This window comes from Coloeus monedula (genome assembly GCF_965178545.1).
Source record: "Coloeus monedula genome assembly, chromosome: 13".
Taxonomy (NCBI): Eukaryota; Metazoa; Chordata; class Aves; order Passeriformes; family Corvidae; genus Coloeus; species Coloeus monedula.
The window spans coordinates 14,697,682-14,718,946 of NC_138793.1; the positions used below are offsets into that span (position 1 = coordinate 14,697,682).

The window sequence follows — 21,265 nt, forward strand, 5'->3', positions numbered from 1 at the left end:
TTGGAAGTCCTCTTCACCTTGGTGTGGCTCCTGGCTGGGAGTGCCCAGGAAAAGCAGGGCTCTATTCCCTGCCTGTCCCAGGGGAAGCTGACCATTCTCACCCATCCTGCTGGGAGGCTGTGGTGAGCAACAGGAGAGCCAGCACTTGCCAAGTGGCTCGTGGAAATCCCGGGGGCGGTTTCACTCTGCTGGGTCGTTCCCAGCCCAAGGAGCAGCGTCATCATTTAGGGCTCATCCTGGTCCCTGGCTGCACACAGATCTCCCTCCCACAGCTCTTGAGCGGATCCAGCTGGAGTGGCAGTGCTGCCTACCTGCTGCCTCTGGGCTCCTAAGCCAGGGAATGCGTTTGGAAGGCTGTTCTGGGGAGGTGAAGTGGGGCTATCAGGAAAGCTAAAGCCAGTCCCCACATTGCTGATGCTTCAACCAAACAGTCAAGTTTTGGGAACAAAGGGGAGTGCCTTCCCAGCTCCGTGGCTCTGGAGGAGGTGGCTCCGAAGGTGGCTTGTGCAGCAAGAGGCCCTGGCACTGAGCCACAGGCAGGACTGACAGTGAGTGCTGCCTGCTTCGAGCACCAGGAGACTCACAGGGTGTGTGTCCTGCTCTGCAGCTGCTTCCTGCCTCATCTGGTGATAATCCCATGCCTGGCCCCCCCATGAGGTGTGAAAAAGCTCTGCCAGGCACCAGCCTATTGTTGGAATGGGAGGTGGAGCAGGACAAGGTAGAGCAGGACATGGGAGCATTGGGACTCACTTTGGATTTAACCACTGCTCTCCCGCGAATTGCAGAAGCCTGATAGCTGCAAAATGGGGTGGGGACCGTGCTGCCAGGCTGGCCCCGGGGGTAGCTGCAAGGGGAAGGATATTATGGGATTTTCCAGCCCTCTGGGAGATGCTGGGAGGACGGAAGAAGCACCCACCCCACCTCAAGCAGGGTTCAAGAACAGCAGCGCAGGAGGACTGGCTTTAACAGTTTATTTAAAATAAGTTTTGTTACAAAACAGGATATTTTTTAATTATTAAAATACATAGAAACATCTAATCTTACAAAAGGCTAAATTTATTTTTCCCTTTTTTGTTTTTAAATAGAATCTGCCATGGAAGTGCGAGAGGAGAGGGCTGTGGTGGAAAGAGCCATCAGTGCCTCCAGCAGGGATTTCGAGCAGGAGGAAATGTACCCACAGGTGGGTGTTGATAGGTCCAAGGGCAGTCCCATCTCCTCCCATGCCCCTGCCAACCACCATCCCCATACATAAGCCAAGAGGCTTTTGGGCTGGAGGTTTGGGGTCTTTTTGTTTTCCACTAGTTTTCCATTCCAAGACCATGTAAACAGGTATAAATATTTGAAACACTTTCATCTCGACCACACTGTGATCTCTCTTGACAAGACAACTGGTAAATAACTTTACAGTAGCTTCATTCAAGACTGCTCCATCCCCCCTGGTGCTGTGTACCACAGGCAGACAGCATGGGGCCCTGGCAGCACTGGCACCACGAGGAATGGCAGCTCGGCTCATGCACAGCACCGGGGGCCTTCATGCAACAACAGGGCTTGAGAAACTGACAGGGAAAAGAGCTGCTGGGAGTTTTTGTGGCTTAACGTGGAGGAAGCGCTGCTCTGAACGACATCGGGCAGCTGCCCAGACAGAGTCTTGGCGGAGCTGTGGCCAGGCTGGCCCTGTGGCAGTAGCAGAGGCAGGGCCAGGGGCTGGTCTGGCTCTGCACACCCTCCCAGCCAGATCTCATTGTAAAAGCAAAGCTGGAGAGATGGAGGGAGCAACCAGCAGCTCCCCGCTGTGGCTAAAAACATCTGTCCAGCAAAAATAAACTCACAGAGCTGAGCAGCTGAGGGGGCAGATCTCTGCCCAGCACCACTGTCCCCCACCCTGAGAGGCAGGGCTGGCTGCTGGGAGACCCTGACCCCATGCTGCTCATGGTGAGAGGTGCCATCACCTTCTGGTCACGGGTCCTGGTGGCCAAGGGAACAGCACCAAAGCCTTCCTGTCTTCCAGCAGCCATCTCAGTGTCACTGTGAGGGGCTGGGTCCTGCAGTGGGTTTGATGCAGTGGCTGGCACTCGTCACAGGGGCACTGGCCTCAGCTTCCCTGGGGGGAGACATGCATGGGTTACAGCAGGCAGGGGCACAGCCACCAGTGCCCCAGCCCCGTCTGGTGGCAGTGTAGCAGGAGCTGGTACCACAAGCATCCCCAGCAGCGTCCCTGCACAGCCCGGCAGCCCTGCCCTGCCTGGGAAGCAGGGCGAAGCAGAGCCCTCCACCAGCACCAGCTACAGGCACTCACCTGGCAGCCACGGCTGCCCCTAAGTCAGGCTGAAATTGAAGGGGAGAGAGGTTCAGCCTGGTGACATTGCCCTCCCCTTGCCCCCTGAGCCATCAGCAGTGCCTTCGAACCAGGGCACTCTTGGGGAAGTGCTAGCCATGGCTAATTAGCCATTAGTTAATGAGCTGACTACAAATCTGCTCACTCTCCCCTGCAGGCTTTGCCACGGGCTGGTGGCTGGAGCCTCCTGGGATGGAAGGACCCTGTCTGGGCTCTCAAGGTGTCCCACCACCCACCTGAGGTGTGGAGCTTCCTGCGGATGGAGGCAGAGCGACTGGAGAGCTGCCCCGGGCTGGGGGATGCGTGGCCCCGGCCAGGTGGTGCTGCAGAACCCGGCGAGTCACCCTGGGAGGAGAGGGGACACAGCCCCAGGATCAGCCCATGCCAGGGCCCAGAGGGAAGAAATGGGGATGGACGCACAGGCAGATAGTGCATGCCTGAGTAGTGGTATCCAAATTTCTCAGGGGCTACCATGGGACTGCTGAAAAATGGCTTGGAACAGCCAAGGTGGCAGCATTGGCTGGACACTGCAGTTTGGAAACAACCTGCATCCCACCAGGTGATGGTGCCCAATGGAGGTGGCTCTAGGGGAACACCCAACAGCTCTGGGGACCACGTGTGGGGGCAAAACAGGGGTGATCCCTGGGGTGAGGGTGGAGAGGAAGGGCACCAGCAGCCTCTTGGGTACCTCCAGGTGCTCCTGGCTGGGCCATGAGCCCAGCTCAGCCTTGCGGGAGACAGGACCCAGCTCCACAGAGCGAACCCTCTCGGCAAACTTCAGGGAGCACAGCGTCTCACTGGTGTTCTTCTCAGCAGGGGAGACCTGTGGTCAGGGAGGAGCAGGCACAAAGTCACCCTGGCAGCTGCCTGTGCACCCCAAGGGCTCCCCCCAGGCAACCTGCTGCTGCTGGCCGGTGAGATGCTATTATTAACCTGCCCCTCCCAGGCTAGCCCCATCCATCCACGCCTGGGCCAGTGTCTGAGCCAGCTGGATTCCCTGTCACCAAGTGCCCCAGTGCAAGGAGCAGCCTGGAATAGCTGTGGCAGGTGCAGGGGCTCAGGCAGCCCCCACAGGGGCTCGGTGTGGGTGCCAGCAGCTGGGAGTGGGGGATCACAAGGCAGGGGTGGAGAAGCTGCCAGAGCTTAAAATCCTCCCAGAAAAAGAGGGGATGGGGAGATGACAATATACGAAGAGACTGTTCCCATAGGGACAGCATCCATGTGCAGGCAGGGAGGCCAGGATCGTGGACCTCTGAGTCAATTCCTCATCCCTTGGCCTCGTCTGGGGTGCAGAGACAGAGAGAGAGCTGCCTGTGGCACCACAATTGCAGACTGGATGATGCCCCATGGGCAAGCCCCGTCCCTCGACTCCAGCCCAGCTCCTGCCTCCAGCATCCCTCCCACCTGCCCCAGCACTGGGGCAAGAAGGGACCCAGAAACCACATTGCCTGGCTGTGGGGATACTGACAGGCACTGGGTGCCCAGCCCCTACCTGCACCATCATGAGGGTCTTGCTGTCGCCGCTGAGTGAGTCCTGCAGCAGGTAGGTCAGCTTGGAGTTGCGGAAGGGCACGTGGCCCTGCCGGGAGCGCAGGGCGTAAATGACATCGCCCAGCGCCGACAGGGACTTGTTGATGTGCTGCGCCTCGCGGAGCCGGCTGCCCTCCGCGCCCGACCGCCCGACCCGCTCCGACCCCGCCAGGTCCACCAGGTTCAGCTTCCCTGAGGACACACAGCCAAAACCCCACCGCTGGCATCAGCGCCCAGCCTCACACACCCCTGGGATGCCGCAGCCCAGGTGCCCCGGTGAGGGGTTTGCCGTGTGACACCCACCTGTGGTGCGGAGCCCTGTGCTGCGGTCGAGGCCACGGACGGTGACGATGAGGAGGGCGTGGGAGCGAGAGCTGTGCTCATTCAGGTTGGTGCACTCTGTCACTCGTTTGACATGGCCAAACTCAAAGACCTGGGGGAGTCCAGGGAGTTGGGGGGGTGAGGCCAACCTGCCCCAGTCCCACCACAAATCCCCTGTGATCCAGGGATGAACCTGAGCATGGGCTGCCTGGCCCATCAGGGTGAAGACCGCTGTCAGGTCTCAGCCTGGGTGATGCACCAGAGGCAGGGGTGACAGGCAGGGCACTGCGGTGACAGCCGCATCCCACTAATCCCTCAGGAACTGTCTGGGCCCCACGCTTTTATTTTTAACCCCCTGTGGCTCACTCCATGGGACAGTGACTGTCACATCACACCCAGGGATCTATTTTCGTCCCTGTTGCTCGCCAGTGCTTCAGAAATGCTCCCAAATCCAGGAGTCACACACCAAAGACCCCTCCTCAGTTCACTGCACCCCTGCTGCCACCCTCCTGTGCCTGCCACCCTCCTGTGCCTGCCACCCCCCATCTCCCCAGACCTTGTTGATGTCCTCCACGCTCTGCACTCTGAACTCAGTGAGCCCGGGCACGTAGAGCTGCCCGCTGCCATCAGGGCACAGCTTGATCTCCAGCTTCTCCTGTGGCTCCTTCCCCAGCAAGTCCCTGGGCAAAGGGGCACCCGTTATCATTCCCATCCCAGGGGGGTGCTGGCATCCATTCCGCGTGTCAGGGCTATGTGCCAACACTGCCACAGCAGCCGCCTCTTCCCGGGGAGCTGCACATCTTATTTATAGACCTTAACTCTCTTGGCTCTCATGTGCCTCCTCTCACCCAACTCAGACCACACTCCCATCCCTGTTCCCAGTTATTCTCATGGATGTGCTCCCAGGCCCCTCCCCTCCTGTGGCTGGACTAGGGAGGAAAATATTTCTCATGCTTTCAGCTCCCAGTTACAACTTCCTAAATATAGTGTCCGTGGGCAGGGGAAGGGGGGAGAGGGGGACGCCCCCACCACTGCATCAGGGCGAGGGAGTGGGAGTGATGGTGCAGCTGGGAGACTGTGTAAGTGATGCAGCTCATGGGAAGGGCAGTGTGCACCAAAATAAATTAAAAATAAATCCTTGCAGGGCCAAATGCAGCGCTCAGGGCCCTGGGACAAGTTGTGAGGCCTAGGCAGGGGTGGAGGGATGTGGGGGAGAGCAGCACGGGGTGATGTCCAGAAAAGTTTCTTCCCCCTCCCCGTACCTGAGCGCCTCGTTGTAGATCTCGGCAGCGCTGACAGTGATGGCATAGTCCCAGTCAGCTGCTTTGCCCCGCACCTCGGAGAAGAGGAGCTGCAGGGCCCGCTGGTTGATCCCTGGGTTTGCAGCCGTCCCCTGATGGATTGGGGTGAGAAATGGGATAAAAAACACCCTCTTGCATTTTATTCTGTATTTTTTCTGAGCAGAAGCAAAGCCCAGGGTGCTGTTGTGGAGCAGCAGTAACCATCACACCGGCTCAGCACACTGGGTCTGAGCTGGTCACCAGCCTGAGTGCCAAGACTGGGCACTGCAGGGTGGGAAGCTGAGAAGAAAAGCCAAGCAAACTCACTTCCATCGTGTAGGTTTTTCCTGCCCCTGTCTGCCCATAGGCAAAGATGCAGACGTTGTAGCCATCAATGCAGGAGGTGACCAGGGCTTGAACCTCCTGAAACACCTGGGGGAGGACAGGAGAGAGTGAGGAGAAGGTGGCTGCCTCCCCACCTCATACCAGCAGTGTGAATGGCAGCACCCACCTCCTCCTGGGACGCTTGTGGGGGGAAGACCTTATCCAGCTCAAAGGACACCTGCTTCCCTTTGTGCAGGAGGTGCAGGACAGCATCATCGTCAGCATCGAAGGTCACAGCATTGGCTGCCTCGGGGCCCTCACCGTCCTCTTTTGTGATGGGGCGGACTCGCCCAAAAACACGGATGTTTCCTTGGAGGGGAGAAGCAGGGACTCAGCCATCAAACACGAGGTGGGCTGAAGCATCCCGCAGCCAACCCAACCACCTTATGGGGATGCTCCCCTGTCCCTCCTGTCCCACCTCAGGGACACTGCACCCCGCACACCTTTCAGCCGCACCAGCTCATTGTGACACTTCTTGCGGAGCTGCAGCTCCCGCCGGTACTTGCGCAGCAGCTCCCGGTTGGTGCTGTGCACCTCCTCGATGGCCTGGCTGATCTGGGGGCAGTGGAGACCAGTGGCTCAGTGACCCTCCGCAGCACCTCCACCCTGCATGGAGGGGTGCTGGGTGGTGGTCCTGGGGGGGCTCACCTCAGCCCTGGCGCTGCGCAGGGTCTCCTGGAGAAGCAGGGGGAAGTTGCGGACCTGACGCTTCAGGCTGTTGTAGTCGTGGGTGAGGGTGCGCAGTGCCGGCTGCAGCGTCAGCAGGTTGGTCCGGACGCCTGCAGTCACGAGGCAGGTTGGGGGGCAGATGATGACACCCCAACATCAGTCAGGCAACCCTGAGAGTCCCCTGAACCCTCCTCACCTGCCAGGTTCTCGTGCACAGCCTTCATCTCCACCTGGGCGCGGGAAAATGCCTCTTCAATGGCGCGGTTCTTCTCCTCCTCCATCGCCTGCATCTCCTCCAGCATCTGCCCATGGGCTCGCTCCAGTTCAGCCTCGTACATCATGATCTGGGAGAGGAGCAAGTGGGGGGTGACTCTGAGTCTGTGCCCACCTGCTGCCACACTGTGGCACCTGGCAAGCACCAGGCAGGCAGAGAATGTAGGGTGAGTTCTGATTTACACCTGTTGCACTCAGACCTGAGCTCGGAGCTGAGCCTCTGTCTTCTGGGAGCTCTGCAGCTGCTGTTCCATCTCCTTCAGCACCTGCTTCTGCATCCCCACCTGCTCCTGCAGGTACTGGTTTCGGGACTGGGTCTCGCACAGAGCTTGTTTTGCCTTGGTTGACTCCACCTCTACCGTCTTGATGATGTACTGCAGGGGAAAGCACCCACAGATCGGGTGTACTGGGGAAACAGCACCTGAGGGGCCTGGGATGGAGCTGATGCTGGCCCAAGGGAGGATAATTTAGGAAATCATGGTGCTGTGCTGATGTGCTCAGGGCAGAGAGACAGGTTGCACTTGCAGGGCACTGTAAGGCACCCAGCCCAACCAGGAAAAATGGAGAGTCCTGTGGTGCCCACCTTTATCTGCTGAGGCTGGGACTTGAGGCTGGCGATGGTCTCCTGGCTGTCCCGCAGCCGCCGGCTGAGCCGCTCCTCCTCCTCGGCTCTCTCAGCCAGGGAGTCCTTGAGCCGCAGCTCCACTTCGGCCAAGCGGTTCGTCTTCTGCTGCACCTCCAGGTCCAGCTCCACCAACTTAGCCCGCGTCTCCTCTGCCTCCCGCTGCAGCTGGGACAGCTGCTCCTGCAGCCCGGCGTTCTCCTGGCAAAGGACAGGACAGACACGGCCATGTCACCCACAGGTGCCCATCACCCTGCCACCACCACCGCCACCACCGGCGACTCACCTGCAGGTGGGGGCAGTCGCGGCACGGTGCCTGCTGCTGCCGCCGCAGCTCTCGCAGCTCCCCCTCGCACGCCTTCATCTCCTGCCGCAGGCGCTCGTTCTCGGCCGCCAGCAGGTCCCGGTGCTTCTCCGCATCCGTGCCACCCTGCGCCAGGAGCGAATGGGAGAGGACATGGAATCTCCATGCGCTCGGGGAGCCCCGGCTTGCTGCCCTCATGGATCCCCCAGCCCGCAGTATGGAGGAGCCCTCCGTGTGCTATTCTCTGTAATTTCATTCAAAGCTCCAGGTGCCCATCAATCTGCCTGCTCCACTGGGAATCACTCAGCCTGCTGCACTGAGGAGCCTCCTCCTGCCCCCACGGAGCCCCAACCCACAGAGGGGCTTTCACTTCCCACCGCAGGGTGACAGCCCCGAGGTCACCAGTGCAACATTGCATTGGACAGAAAATCCCACACTTTTGTCCCTCAGTGTCGCTTGGCTTGCGCGGTCCAAACTGTGACCCCGGGGAGGTTTAATCCATCTCCGCCCACCCCGTGTTCCCTCTTCCTCCTCAGGGACCCAGAGCTCCAGCGTCTCTCAGGGGCAGGGTGGCTCAGTCCCATCCCAGTGGCAGCTCACCAGCTCCGAGCGCAGCCGGCTGATCTCCTGTGCCTGCTCCAGGAGCTTTTCCTTCAGAGTTTCCACCTGTCAACAGAGACTGGGTTAACCAGGAGGCACCTCAGCAGCTCTCGGAGGAGACCCCGCGGTGCCGCCCCAGCCACCAACGTCCAGTCTGGCGCACACTTTTGTTATGCTTTAATTTTCCACCTGGCTCTGAGCGCCTGATTCACACGAGTTGATTAAAATGAGAGTTAATGAAAGCTTTGCTTTGACCTTGTTCAACCATGGGTATAATTTGTCCATGTTGAGCACTAGCAGAAACCATTATTAAAAAAAAGTAGCATCATCTTTGGAGAAGGGAAAAAACAAACCTATCCATAACTGTGTTTGAAGAGCCAGAAGTGCCTTGTTCTGTCCTCACAACACAGCTTTGCTCTACCTTTTTTATTTTTCTTTCTAGGAAAGTTATCTTGGTACAAAGAGGGAGCAAGAGCTCTTCAAGAAGACCACACGTCTGAGTCCCACAGGAGGATGCTCTCCATCAACCTCCACCTGGACATCTGCCCAGCCCAAGGGACCAGGTTGCCCTCCCCGCAAAACCAGGTGGATTTCAGAAATCCTCAACCTTCTTTTGTGCAGAGACCAGTAAGGCTCTCCCAAAATCTGCAATTATTATTGGAATAAACAGCAGCAGTGAGTGCTTGGTGCAGCCAGCAGTCTCGTGGGCTGTGTTTTAGTGGGGTTTGCCCACCTGCTCTGTCCCTTGCTTGACCACCATGCTTGACCACCCCCAGATACCAGCCCAGCTCCCAGTTTCCCCGCTCCAGAAAGCCGCCAAACCCCTCTCTGGGACACGCCTGGATATTGCCCCATCTCAACAACCAGCAAGCACGGCCCTCTGTGGACCATAATTTAGGAACTGCTGATTAATAACCAATGCAGATGTGCTGACATGAGGCTGTAATTAATCTGGTAAATTATTCAGCCGCACCCTTGCAGAGATGGCAGCAGGGCGGGCAGCCCCTCTGTGTGCCCTGTGCTTGGCATGGCCGGGAGCTGGAGCACGGCTGGAGCTCCGCAGCTGCAGGTGGGGGAAGGTGGCTGCTCCCAGCCGGGATTGGGATCTCCCTCCTTCCACAGCAGTCTCCCCCGCTCTGGCTGGGGGCCGAGCGAGCACCGAGTGCTTGAGTGGGAAAACCCCATTTCCATATCCACTGAGGGAGATTATTAAGCTGTTTTTATAAGTATTTTTAAGGGAGGGGAGATACTAAGAAGAAAAGAGTCATGGCTTGTTCCAGGAAAGCCGCCAGCCCAATCAATCGGTGCACACGCCGGAGCCTGCCCACCATTCCCTCTGCCGTGGCACCCAAAAACGTCAATGTTCCTCCATCGCCTACCTGCTTGGGCATCTCCAGCTGCATCCTGTTCTCTGGACGTGACAGGAACTCCTTGGCAGCCGGATCTGGCTCGAGCCATGGCCCGGCCATCCCAAAGCTTTGGAAGTTTGGGCCAGCTCTTCACTCCAGCCGGTGTCGGCTGCGCTTGCTGCCGAACTGGCCAGTGTGGGGCCAGATCCTGCTGCACTCACACTTGTGTCATGCAGAGCATGCCAACCAAATGAGGACAACTACCTCCTCCTTTTTGACACCCGTGGAACAAGCAGAACCTGACTGTAACAGCTTCCACAACAGCCACATGCAAATCCCTTTACAAGCAGCCAAAATTTCCATGTCCCTGGGACGACCCAAGTACTCGTGCTGAGGATGTGCCTGCATCAGTGCAGGAGATGGTTTTGGGGAGGAGTGTCACAGTGGCCAAATCCTGTCCCTTCATCAGACAATTCTGTGCCTTGACATTCACTTTCCACCTCCTGAAAGTCACTAGAATTAAACTGGTAGGTCGGTCTAACGAGCTGATCCTGCAGCAGCTGTCCTGTGCTGGGTGGATGGATGACTGGTGCAGGGCTGCATCCTGATGCCCAAAGCCCTCCTGGCCATGTCATGTCCACAGAGCCACACACCCTTGTCAGCACTATTGTGGTGTCACTCGGGACCACAAGCATCCCAAGGGAGGCACAGCCAAAGCTGGTGCTCGGGAACAGCCAGCGAAGAAGATGCTCCGCGATGGAGATCCTACACTCCTTCCAAGTGCAGCCATCACTAACTGCGTGCCACAGTGCTCCAGCCAAGCCACAGACTGAGTCTGAAGAGCCTGACAGACCCCCTTGTGTCACCCTGTCCCCATCATACCTGGCCTTGCAGCTGGAGAGAGAGGGAGAGCTCGTTGTTCTCCTGGGCAGTGAGCTTCTCCTGCAGCTCCAGCAGCTCCTCCTGCAGCCGCAGCTTCTCCTTCTGCAGATGTGCCATGGAGGCCATCACCTCCTGGATCATGGGGAAGGGCCGGGCCGTGGGCAGGCTGGCGCGTTTCCCACCGCAGAGCCTCCCTCCTGCAGCACGAGCAAAGATGGAGCTGGTCAGGACACGGCCACCTTGCTGGGGAGCAGAGTGCCAGCCATGGGTAGCCCCAGGGGCTGAGCTGGAGATGGGAACGCAGGAAACTGGACTTGCACAAGTCCCAGAGAGCGCAGTGACGTGTCAGAGGTGCATCCCAAGTGCCAAGGTGCTGACCAGAGCGGGCCCAGCTAACGGTGGGGGTCCAGCTGGGTGGGAGCCAAAGGGATCTGCCGATGCCAGCAGAGCATCCCAGGCCACAACACCCAGCACCTGCCCACAGCGCTGCACTGTGACCCAGCCCCACCACACGCCGAGATGCTGCTGCCTCGCTCAGATAACAACTGCCCTGAGCACGGCGCTGATTCACACCGGCATCCTTTCTTCTGAATGAGCCGGTGGAAAAGCAGTGTGTGATCGTGTCATTAAAGTCTGCGTCACTACACACAAACATAATGGAAGCAAAATTAAAATTATACAGCCCATGAATGGCCATATTGCCTAATCCTTGTGTGTTCAGCTTTCTAACCTTCCTAGTATTATTTTAAACATCACTTTCTGCATGTTAATAGAGCCACCAGTGCTGACAGAAGCCAACCTGGCCGTACATCAGAGCCTACCAAATGACCTGGTAGTTCCCAAGAAGCAATGAGCTGGCGTGACTCATTCCCAATGTGGGGATGAGGCACTGCAGCGGGAGAACTGACGGTCAGGATCCCGGCTGCCCGGCGCCCTTCCCTGCCTGCTGTGGATTTCATCTGCTGCCACCAGAAACCTGAGGTTTCACAGGCAGGAGCTGGTGCTGGGAATCACCGTGCTGCCTGCAGGAAGATGCCACCTGCTTCCTGGGAAACGTCCTGAATGCAAAAAGAGAGACTTTTTTGTCTGTGAATCAGATTTTATACCTTTAAATGGAGTTAAGGAGGCAGCAGAATGTGCAAAAGGTGAAATGCTGGGACCAAACCACAGCTCTGCTGCTGATAGCACGCCATGGGACTTAGCCAGCAGTGGTTGTGGAAGCGATCATCAGGTTTTGTCTTCCTGACATGGGCTGGATACCCCAAAAAGAGCACTGTCAGGTGCTGGCTGCTCAGGCAGGGGACTGTGGTCTTCTCTTTAAAATCAACACACAAAAAATCCACCCTGAAATGTCCGAAGTTGACAGGAATTCCAGCTTTCGCCCCTTGGGGCGTGTGCAGGGATAAGACAAAATTACAGGAAGCACCAGGCTCCTGTGGACACACTACATGTCTGCACACATTCACACTAATCCTGGACTGGGATCCAAGGCAGAGCCAGGTTCAGAGCCGCAACACTCAGCTGCAGGTCAAACTGCCAGGCAGGAAAATCCCCCACAGATCGTGCCTTCCTCCACACTCCAGCACCTTCTTCCTGCAGCAGCATCCATGGGAGAGGAGGTGCCGACCAGCCCTGTGTTACATCTCCCCCTGGGCAGATGTGCTGGTGGTGGTGCATGGTCTGAGTGTGGCAGGCAGGGCACAGTGACCCTCCTGCTTTCCAAAATGCTCTGAAAGCCATCTGGAAAGATACCTGCTCCTCGGCTCTGCCCTGTTACCATTGCCATGCAGACCCCCCCTCTCCTGCATCCCTGCCCCTTCCCAGCCACCACTCTGCACTGGGAGCTGCTCTGGGATGCAGCTGGGGACCACGCCAGGAGCAGCTCCCGAGATGTGCCCTGACAAGCTCACACAATTCAATCCTGACTGAGAAAGACAGGAAACCATGGGATTTCTCCACCCTGGCACAGCCACGCATGCTGCAAGCGTTTCCACACACGTTACATTTTCCTTAAGAAGGAGGAAACAGCAGTGGGTTCACCGGAGCTCACCTGCTCTGTTCATCCAGCTCAATAATTCATCGGTCCCTGTCACCAGCCAGCAGCTGGCTGGTGTTGGATTTCTTCTGTGACCTGCTCCCCGCAGTGAGCACAGCCACACATCTATCTGCACCCCAAAAGAGGAGAGGTTTCCTCGATACCCACTGGCCGGTACCAAGCCCTCGTTGCATCCCATCCCTCCTCCTGAGCGCTCAACACTGCATCCCTGCTCTCCCCTTACCTGCTTTCTCCAGGTTCATGGTGGAGGCTGCCTGCACTGCTGTGGCAGCCGCTGGCTCACGGGGGGATGCAGGCGGCTCCTCCGTGGCCGGTGTCGGGGCGCGGTGCTGGGTCTCCTCCCGCCGCTTGCACGTCCTGTCCCGCAGGGCCTGTGTCTGTGAGGAGAAACAGGTCAGAGAGCTGAGACAGTGACTGCCCACACTGTGCTGGACACGGTGCCAGCAGCTGGCACTTCACTGGGCTGGCCAGGAGGAGTGAGCAGGGTGGGAAGTGCAGAAGACAGAACAGTGGAGCCTGGGGAAACGCCCCCACCAAGGGTGCTCTGTGTTGGGAAGCTGCCACAATGAACTTATGTTTTCAGTTCTCCCCATAAACAATTTCCCTCAGTTTGGCCATGCAGTTATACTGAATATTTCCTATTTTTCTCTCTATGGCCTTAAAAAGAAAGAGACTCTGACTTGCAGGCATGGCTCATGCCCTCTGGGATGGAACCCAGCTCCAAAAAAATCAAAAGAAATCTCAAAGGAGCTTTCATAAGGCTGCTATAAAACGTGATGATTGGCCAAGCTCATTCTGCTCAAGAATGCCTTTTCTTTCTTAAAGCTTATCTCAGAGCCTGTGGCATCACCCCACGGGCCAGTGATGCTAAGGAAACCTCACCCCAGCAGAGGGGCAAATACTTGGTACACGCCAGTAATTTGAGAGTAATTTGGAAGGAGGCAGCAGCATCCTCCTGGAGAAGCCGCGTGTCTGCGGTGCCTCTACATCTGAGACTCCAGGAGGGTTTTGCCGAAGGGAATTCATCGAGGCTGGTGTGTGATAAGAAGGTGTTTTCCTTCTTTTCAAAGAAGGGGAATTTGAATGATTTGCCTGAAGCCTGGAATGAACTAGTGGCAGCCACAGCAGTACATGGTGTCCCGACACTGTCCCTGGCCATGGCACCCTTCCACCTCCTTCTCCTCCATCCCACAGGCAAACACCACCTCACGGCACTGCATTTTCTTATCACACTTCTGCCTTGAGTTCTCCTGCCAACATGACCCATAAGTGACCCAGAAAATGCTATCCTGTTATGAATGCTGTTCCCCTTTTTTGATGCCTTTGACTCCCCAGAGATGCTTTTCCCTCCCCTCCCAGGTGGCAGCTCTGCTCAAGGCAGGCACTGCTGGGGTCCAGGCAGAAACTGGTTGTGGTAATGGAGGGAACCAGTGGGCTCCCACCTGGATGGCCCAGATAGGTGTGGGGCATCCTCCCCACCACCCCAAAACTGCCCTCCCTACACAAGCCATGTCTGGCTCAACGTTCCTCACCTGGAGAGCCCGGCAGAGCCCACGGGGGTTTGCAGTGTCCAGCCAGCTCACGCTGAGGATTTTATGGTGAAGCAGTGCCGGCAGCAGAGGAACCCGGGGAGAAGTGCCTGCTCCGCTCGCAGTGCCGAGCCTGTCCTGCCCACGGCCTGAGATGGAGCAAAGAGCATCCCTGGATCCACCTGGGAGCCCAGGACGGACACAGCCTTTGGCTAGCTCAGCAAACCCACCTCCTCCTCCCTGCTGCCACCACTGTACTGGTGTGGCAGAGACAGTGCATGACTTGTATTAAAAATGTTAATTATGTTAATTAGAAAAATTAGTCCTCCAGGGGGCGGTTGACAATGACTAGTAATGAGAATTCAGGGTGTAGCATCCGTCTGGCCTCTGCAGGACCAGATCTGTGCCCCCACCAGGGATATCCCAGTTCTACCCCTTGCCAAGCTGCTCCACTTCCTGCGATCCTATCTCAGAAGAGCTGCCAAAGCCAGCTTGCATCACCGAAACCAGACGGACGGACCCTGACGGCGTCACCTCCCTCCGCTGCCCCCAAATATTTCCTTCATTTGTCAGGCAGCCAAACCTGAAAGCAGCCAGGGCAGCACTTCCCTGTCCTGCTGAGCCGCACAGAAGGAAAACAGCAACTCAAAGAGCCTTCTGTCATGGCTGTGTCCTCCTCTGTTACAGGAAAAGCAGCTGGCGAGGGCTACATCCCACTGCTCGGGGACCCTGTGCCCCCCCCACCTGTCTGCCACAAGCACTGCCACCATCACAGGTGGCCAAATCTCTTCTCCAGCTGGCAGGGAAAAAGTCAATCACTCACAAATCAAACCTCAATAATGCAGCCTTTTCCCCCTAAAACCATCCAGAGGAAGTTGAACCAGAGGTGGAAGCAATGTCTGGAGGGAGATGTGTCCTGATGAAGTTAGTCCACCACTCTGGACTTCTTCCCAGCCTCTAATTATCTGTAACATTTTGCGTGCACCGTGAAAATTGAGCATTTCCAAAGCTCTGGCAAATGCCTGGATAACAGATGAGTTCCCCATCCCAGCACAGGCCGTGGCAGCCGTTGGGGAGAGGAAGTGCTGAAAAAACTTGGTTTTGGAGGCTTTAATGCCAACCAGCATTTGCCTGGACTGGCTAGAGTGCCAGAGAAGAAGCCATGCCCAGAGAAGCGGCTGCCAGCTCAGAGGGATGGCAAATGCTGAAACCAAGAGAAAAAAACGTCCAAATAGGGGGGTTCAGCCTCCCCCTTTGTCAAAACCCATCCGGCACGATTGGTGAGGGAGGTGGGAAGGGCTGTTTCCCAAGAAGCGGCTGCAGGTTGGGGCAAGCAGCTCCCTGCCTGCCTGCAGAGCAGCTCAGCCTCCATAGAGGAAAACTCCGACTAAACTCACCCATGGGGTCCGTGCACCAGGGAGCCCTTCAAAGGAGCCAAGGCTGGGAAGAGGCAAAGGCCCTGCATTTGCCCTGTTATGCAGATCGTTCTATTTTCTTTCTCACATGTTAAATTTTAACCTTTCTCCCTAAGTTTCCCCCTCGGAAGGGCCAGGAGGGAGATGGAGGCAGCCTTCTCTTCTCACCAGCTGGCTGCCCAGAGCTTTGTGCCTGCTTCTGCGTCCCCGTTTCTCAAATCTTGACCTTCATCCGGAAAGAAATGTGAAAAATGCAGGCTGGCCTGTTCCCAGTCTCTCCTTCCCCAGTGAGCAGGGCGTGAGCGTGGCAGGCTGAGCCCCAAGGGGCAAGGACAAGCCATCGTGCTGTACTCACCGGCCGGGGCAAGGTCCTTCGTCTTCCAGGCGGCTCCGGCGGAGGGCCCGGATCCCAGATCCCAGGCGGTGCGGGATGTGATCATGGCACGGGGGTCCCGAGTACAGCAGCACCTCTGCAGAGAAGCGCAACAGACATCTCAGCCGGTCTCATTGTCCAGCTGTAAATCCCGGCGGGACGTTCTGGGGCAAACCACGACGGTAACACCGGCTCCGACTCCCGAAACCCGCAGGAAGTTGCATCAATCCCGTTTAATGCTCCCGAAAAGGCGACAGCCTCGGGCTCCCTCCGTGCTCCCGGCGGATGTGACATAAACCGTGTCTGTAATTAATTTACTCATTCCTGAAGCCTCTCCAGGCCCCTCCTAACCTCGGGCTGGGGCTGACTTAGGGAGTTAGGAACTCCGGGACCACGGGCAGCCCTGCACCCGGGCGGCACCGCACCCACCGCATCTCACCGCACACAATGCCCTGCACTGCACCGCTCCGCGCACAGCGCTCCGCTCCGCTCGGCACCGCCCGCTCCGCTCCGCACACACCGCACCGCACTCGCCGCACCTCACCGGGGCCGCTTCGGCGGGGAAGGGGCGCGGAGCCGCCCGCCTGCCCGCCCCAGGGTCCCTCGTTCTCCCAGCCAGCGGCTCCGGGCGGGCGGGCCCCTCAGCGGGGCGGTGCCGGTGCCGGTCCCAGCGAGCAGGAGGCGCAGCCCCGCTCCGCGCACCCCCGGCGCTGGTCCCGGTGCCGGTGGCACCGCCCGCCGCAGGCTAACGGGGAGCCGCGCTCTCGCCGCGCCCCGGGCGCTCCGTGACAGCGCTCCCAGCCCGTAGACAAAGGGAGCCCCGGTACTGCCCGGTCCTGCCCGGCTCCCCCGCGCCGCCGGTGCCGCCCCGCGGGGCCACTTACCGGGCGCGGGGCGGCGGCAGCAGCGGAGCACCCGGCACCGGCCCCGGCCCGTCCCCGCCCTCCCGGGCACTTCGGTAACGGAAGCGCCGAGCTCCACCCCGCGCTCGTTGCCACGGAAACCCGTGAAACCCCCGACGGGCGGCGGAGGCGGGGCCCCCCTTCCCGCACCGGGCAGCGGCGGCGGCTCCAGGGGCGCGGGGCTCCGGAGGGGCGGCACCGGGCCGACTGTGGAAAGCTCCCGGGGCGTCCCCGCGACACCCCTGGCCCCTCTGGCCAGAGCCCTGGGAGCACAGGGGTGCCCCGGTGTTGCCCGTGCCCTTCCCAGGGCGGCCCGCCCCCACCGCGCTCCCCTGACCCTCACTTGGCATAGCCCTGGGGGCTCCCGGTGTGTCCCGGGTACTCCCGGTGTGTCTCTGTCATTCCCACCCCAACCCCGGTGCTCTTCAGGGAGTCCCAGTGTAACCATCCCACCTGTGCACCCCTCCTGGCATCACTCATCCCGGTGACCCTGGGGGACCACGGGGACAGTGGTGCTGATGACCCACACACCGAGGACCTGTCTACCCAAACTATGCCCTCCTCACACTCTGCCACATCCCCACTGCTCCCAAACACTGGTGCATCTGCTGGCAGCAATGCCAATTGGCACCCCCGGCTCACCGGGCCCAGGGACACAGATTTCACATGGAAAACAACCTGTTTCTAACCCAGAGGTGTGGAGAAAACAGCCTGATATGCCAAGACCACTACAAAGGCCCTGCTGTCAGAAAGGCAACAGAAAATCCTGCTTTAGATATAATATATACATCTTTTTAGGGTGTGATTTGTATCTGCCTCCCTGTATTGCACACACAACCCTCACGGTAATGGCTGGTTTGGGTGACACAAGTCACTCATGACTTGTTCATGGTAATGAACTGGCAGTACCGGATATTTCCCATAACAAAGCTGAACTTGGCATCCTCGGTGGTGGCAGCGGGTGCCCTGTGCTGATGGCTCACATCCGCATGCCTGATGGCAGGCTGACCTGTGTCCCACGGGGGTTTGGGGATGCAGGAGTGGCTGCCCCTTGGGAAAGGAGGATTTGATGCCAGCCCTGCAATGTGCTCCCCTCAGACCTCAGACCACCTCTGATTTTGCTGCACTCAGTCCCAGCCTTTTGCTCACTCCTGGCCAGGTTAGGAGCAGGATTTAGCCTTGTCCTTTCATCCTGGCATGTCCCTCTTGGACATTCTCAGAGACTCCCCAGGAAACACTGCTCCATCCTCTGTCATGAGCCAGCCACATGGGTGAGGGGTAATAGGGAGTCACTGATGCGGGAGGACAAGCTGCTCTAGCCACCCCACAGCAAGGGGTCTCTGAAGGGTCACCACCATGTCCCCATGGCACAGAAACTTGCCCCTGAGAAGCCAATGCCATCCTGGCCTGGCAACACTCTCCAGCCCTGCACTGCATCTGCCATTCCCCTGCAGCTAGTGAAACCCTCCCAGCCACCCCTTCCCTTCATCGGAGGTTTATTGGCATTCCCAGAATGGATCCTGGCATGGATGGATATAGGCGTGTGTGCCTATAGACAGACATCCATATGTACATACATTTACCCACAGAGGCCCTAAGCAGTGTCTAATTTGCATCAGTACCCCATTATCTGTGCAGCTCCTGAGGCTGGCTTGGGGATAATATTGACATACATAAAGTTACTTTCCCCTTTCCGACAGCAACTGTAAAGCCATATCATCACTGACTTCATTTATGAGCTGTAAAGAGTAAAATAAATGTTTATGTAAATTACTTTAACTGGTAAGTAATTTCCTGGCTTTTGAATGCTTCAGGTTTTTAATGGTATTGCAATTATGCAAAGCACATAAGTTGTATCAATTACATCAAGTAAGTCCACATTAAGCAGGCACATGCGTGAATTCTCCAGTTTAGAAGAATAACTCAATGAATAAGCATGGATCAAAATCTGAGAAGCAGGAAGGATTCTGTGCCAACAGCCCTATTCAAATAGTCACCTGTGAGCATTACAAAACCCACCCCTCCCAGCTGCTGGCCTGTTTTTGGCAAGGACAGCGTGGCTCTCTGGCAGCCCCAGCACACCAGGAACAGGCTCTCCAGGGTTCCAGAAGTGGGGTTACCCTGGATGCACGCAGCTGGCCAGGTGCCAGCTCCCTTTCCCTGCACTGCAATGCTGTTTGGCTCAAGGGAGCACTGTGGATCCCAGGGGATGCCCACTTGCTGCGGGACAGTCTGGGGGGCTGCGGGCAATGGGGACACATGGCAGCCTGTGCGGGCAGCAGGTACCCTGCTCGTACCCCCCTCTCTGCAGGGATTCACCTCCGCTGGCTGGGATAATCCCAGCCTGGTCCCCCAGCGATGCTCCCATCCTCCTTTTCTTGGCTGTCATGTCTCCGTGACCTGAGCGAGCACCGGCTGACGACATCGCTGGAGGTATTTTTAGAAATGCCGCTTTGCAGGCAGGCAGAGGAACAGCAGCGAGGAGCGGGGCTCGCCGCCAGCAGCACCTCCTGCCAGCGCCCAGCAGGTAGCGGGAAGGCTCGATACGTCGATGACCATCAGTGCTAAAACATCTGCCCCGCGTGGACAGCACCAGCCCGCCACGGGGCCACTGCCAGGAGACAGTGACCCTGGCACGGGTTTAGCTCTGCTTTTAGCCTGTGCCGCAGCTGAAAAGCATCGCTGCTGTGATGCTGTGAAGTCAGGCAGGTTAATTTGCCTTTTACTTGGATGAGGGGAAGCTCCAGTGATCGAAACACATCACCAAGTGGGGCCCTTTGTATTGCGTGTTTGTTCTGCCCTGAGCAAATATTTAACCTACATCTGTAAGACAGCTAAAAAATTCCCCAAATGCCAGAAAAAATGTAACTCCTCCTACTCTCCCTTCGAGCAACCTGATAACCTGGTCTAGGAATGCAGGCGGGAGCACACCTGATACCGGAAACCTATTGTATGTTGGGATGCTCCCTGTAGAAAATTCCCACCAGAAGTACCAGACAGCGTGAGAACGTGTCCCCAGAGCACAATTAATTATAAACCAGCTCATTATTCTAATTTTGCTCCTCCTTGAGGAGGTGAGGGGATTTCTCAGCTTTGCTGAGGCATGGTTTGCCAAGCCTACATGAAATACTTTTGCAAAGCAGGAACGAGCCCCCTGCATTCCTACATTCCTGCATTCCTACATTGCCATTTCACACGACAGGAGTTTTAATTAAGTCTTAGCATGCTCCTGAGAAATTTAATACTCATTTTAAAGTTCCCTAGCTGCATTAATTCAACCCTGAGGCTCTGATCCTTGAGATAGAGTTGTGTGGAACTGGGTGGAGAGCAGGAGCTGGGCAGGGGTGTTTCAAGGACGCCTGCCAAAATCCAACACACTGGGATACTGCTTCAGCTGCTGGTGGTGTCTCTGCAGCTCAGCACCTCGGCCAAGCCCCTCAAAACAGTTAGGCTGGGTTTGGGCAGCCCAGGGCAGCCCAGAGCCAGTCCACAGCCAAGGTTCTGGCTGCTCTGGCAGGGAGCTGCTGCATGCCTGGCTCAGTTCTGCCTGTGTCCCCCATGCAAATCTCCTCTATATCAAGCAAATGGCAAAACCAACACCTTTTTCAACCTGCTGCATTCAGGTAGATAAAACCTCTGCTGTGCAGGCAGCCAGGGCAGTCCCATGTGAGATGTAGCAGCCATTGAGTGGGTCTCTTCCACCCTTCCAAATTTCTTATTTCAGACTTCAGTACACACCATCTAAGCAAACCTCAGCCTCCTTCTCCCTTTTACCTACCTTTTATCTTTGTCATATTTTTCAGCTGGCTTCAGGTACAACTCTGGTTTGGCTTTAATGCCTCTGCCTCCCCTAAGCAAAACAGCACCGGGCTCATCTTGTGCCTCTCTGGCTGCTGGGGACTGGGGAGCTGCTCTGTGGGAGGACTGCAGCTCACCTCCCAAGTCATTAATGTTTCATGGCATTAATCAACACAGGCTCCTGCTTATAAAGCACTTCTTAGAAACAAGGCTAAGAATAAGCACGAGGTGTCCTGGCTGAGGCTAAACCCTCCCTGCTGACTGGGGGATGCCCGTGCTGGTTGGAGCAGACCCAGAGAGGGGGCAGCTTGACACCAAGTGAATTCCATCCAGGCCTTTTCATCCAGCAAATAAAAATTCTGGCTGTACCGGAAAGATGGCTGCATCCCAGGAGGAGATCCTGGACCTCCTAGCCTGGAAGGAGCCCACCAGCACTCCCCCAGCTAATACTTACAGGGCATCCTTGGGACCCTCTGCTTGGGACCTTGGGTGCTTTCTGCAGTTCTTTTTAACTAAAGAAGTGTCTGAAGATAGAAGCTGCAGGTGGGCAATTGGGATCTTTTCAGAATTTTACTACTTCTGGTGCTCATTTTCTCCTTGAAGCCAACCCCCACAGTGCCACTGAGCCTGTTACCCTGGCTGG

At 57.3% G+C, this 21,265-nt stretch overlaps 1 protein-coding gene across 2 annotated transcripts; it reads right to left on the bottom strand.

Moving 5' to 3' along the window:
* Positions 1 to 1,101: 1,101 nt before the first annotated feature.
* Positions 1,102 to 16,846, bottom strand: KIFC3 (kinesin family member C3). Of its 2 annotated transcripts, none has more exons than XM_082289847.1 (21): positions 16,807 to 16,846; positions 15,905 to 16,019; positions 14,138 to 14,283; positions 12,829 to 12,982; positions 10,550 to 10,746; positions 8,319 to 8,384; positions 7,701 to 7,844; positions 7,376 to 7,615; positions 6,993 to 7,166; positions 6,716 to 6,863; positions 6,499 to 6,629; positions 6,294 to 6,405; positions 5,978 to 6,159; positions 5,794 to 5,898; positions 5,449 to 5,579; positions 4,743 to 4,866; positions 4,169 to 4,298; positions 3,828 to 4,057; positions 3,024 to 3,158; positions 2,572 to 2,680; positions 1,102 to 2,101 (listed from the first exon to the last, which is right to left on the bottom strand). In XM_082289847.1, the coding sequence occupies exons 2-21, from the start codon at positions 15,987 to 15,989 to the stop codon at positions 2,076 to 2,078; spliced, it is 2,769 nt and encodes a 922-aa protein (XP_082145973.1). In that variant the 5' UTR covers positions 15,990 to 16,019; positions 16,807 to 16,846; the 3' UTR covers positions 1,102 to 2,075. The 2 variants fall into 2 exon arrangements, with proteins under 2 accessions (XP_082145973.1, XP_082145974.1); XM_082289848.1 differs by lacking the exon at positions 16,807 to 16,846 and adding an exon at positions 16,462 to 16,516.
* Positions 16,847 to 21,265: the final 4,419 nt, after the last annotated feature.

Coding starts and splice junctions, on each gene's coding strand:
- KIFC3 (XM_082289847.1), bottom strand. CDS start 15,989: ATGATCACATCCCGCACCGCCTGGGATCTGGGATCCGGGCCCTCCGCC. Junction 7,167..7,375: donor CCCAGCCTCAGCAGATAAAG/GTGGGCACCACA, acceptor TTTCCCCTGCAG/TACATCATCAAGACGGTAGA. Junction 4,058..4,168: donor CACAGGGCTCCGCACCACAG/GTGGGTGTCACA, acceptor GTGTGTCCTCAG/GGAAGCTGAACCTGGTGGAC.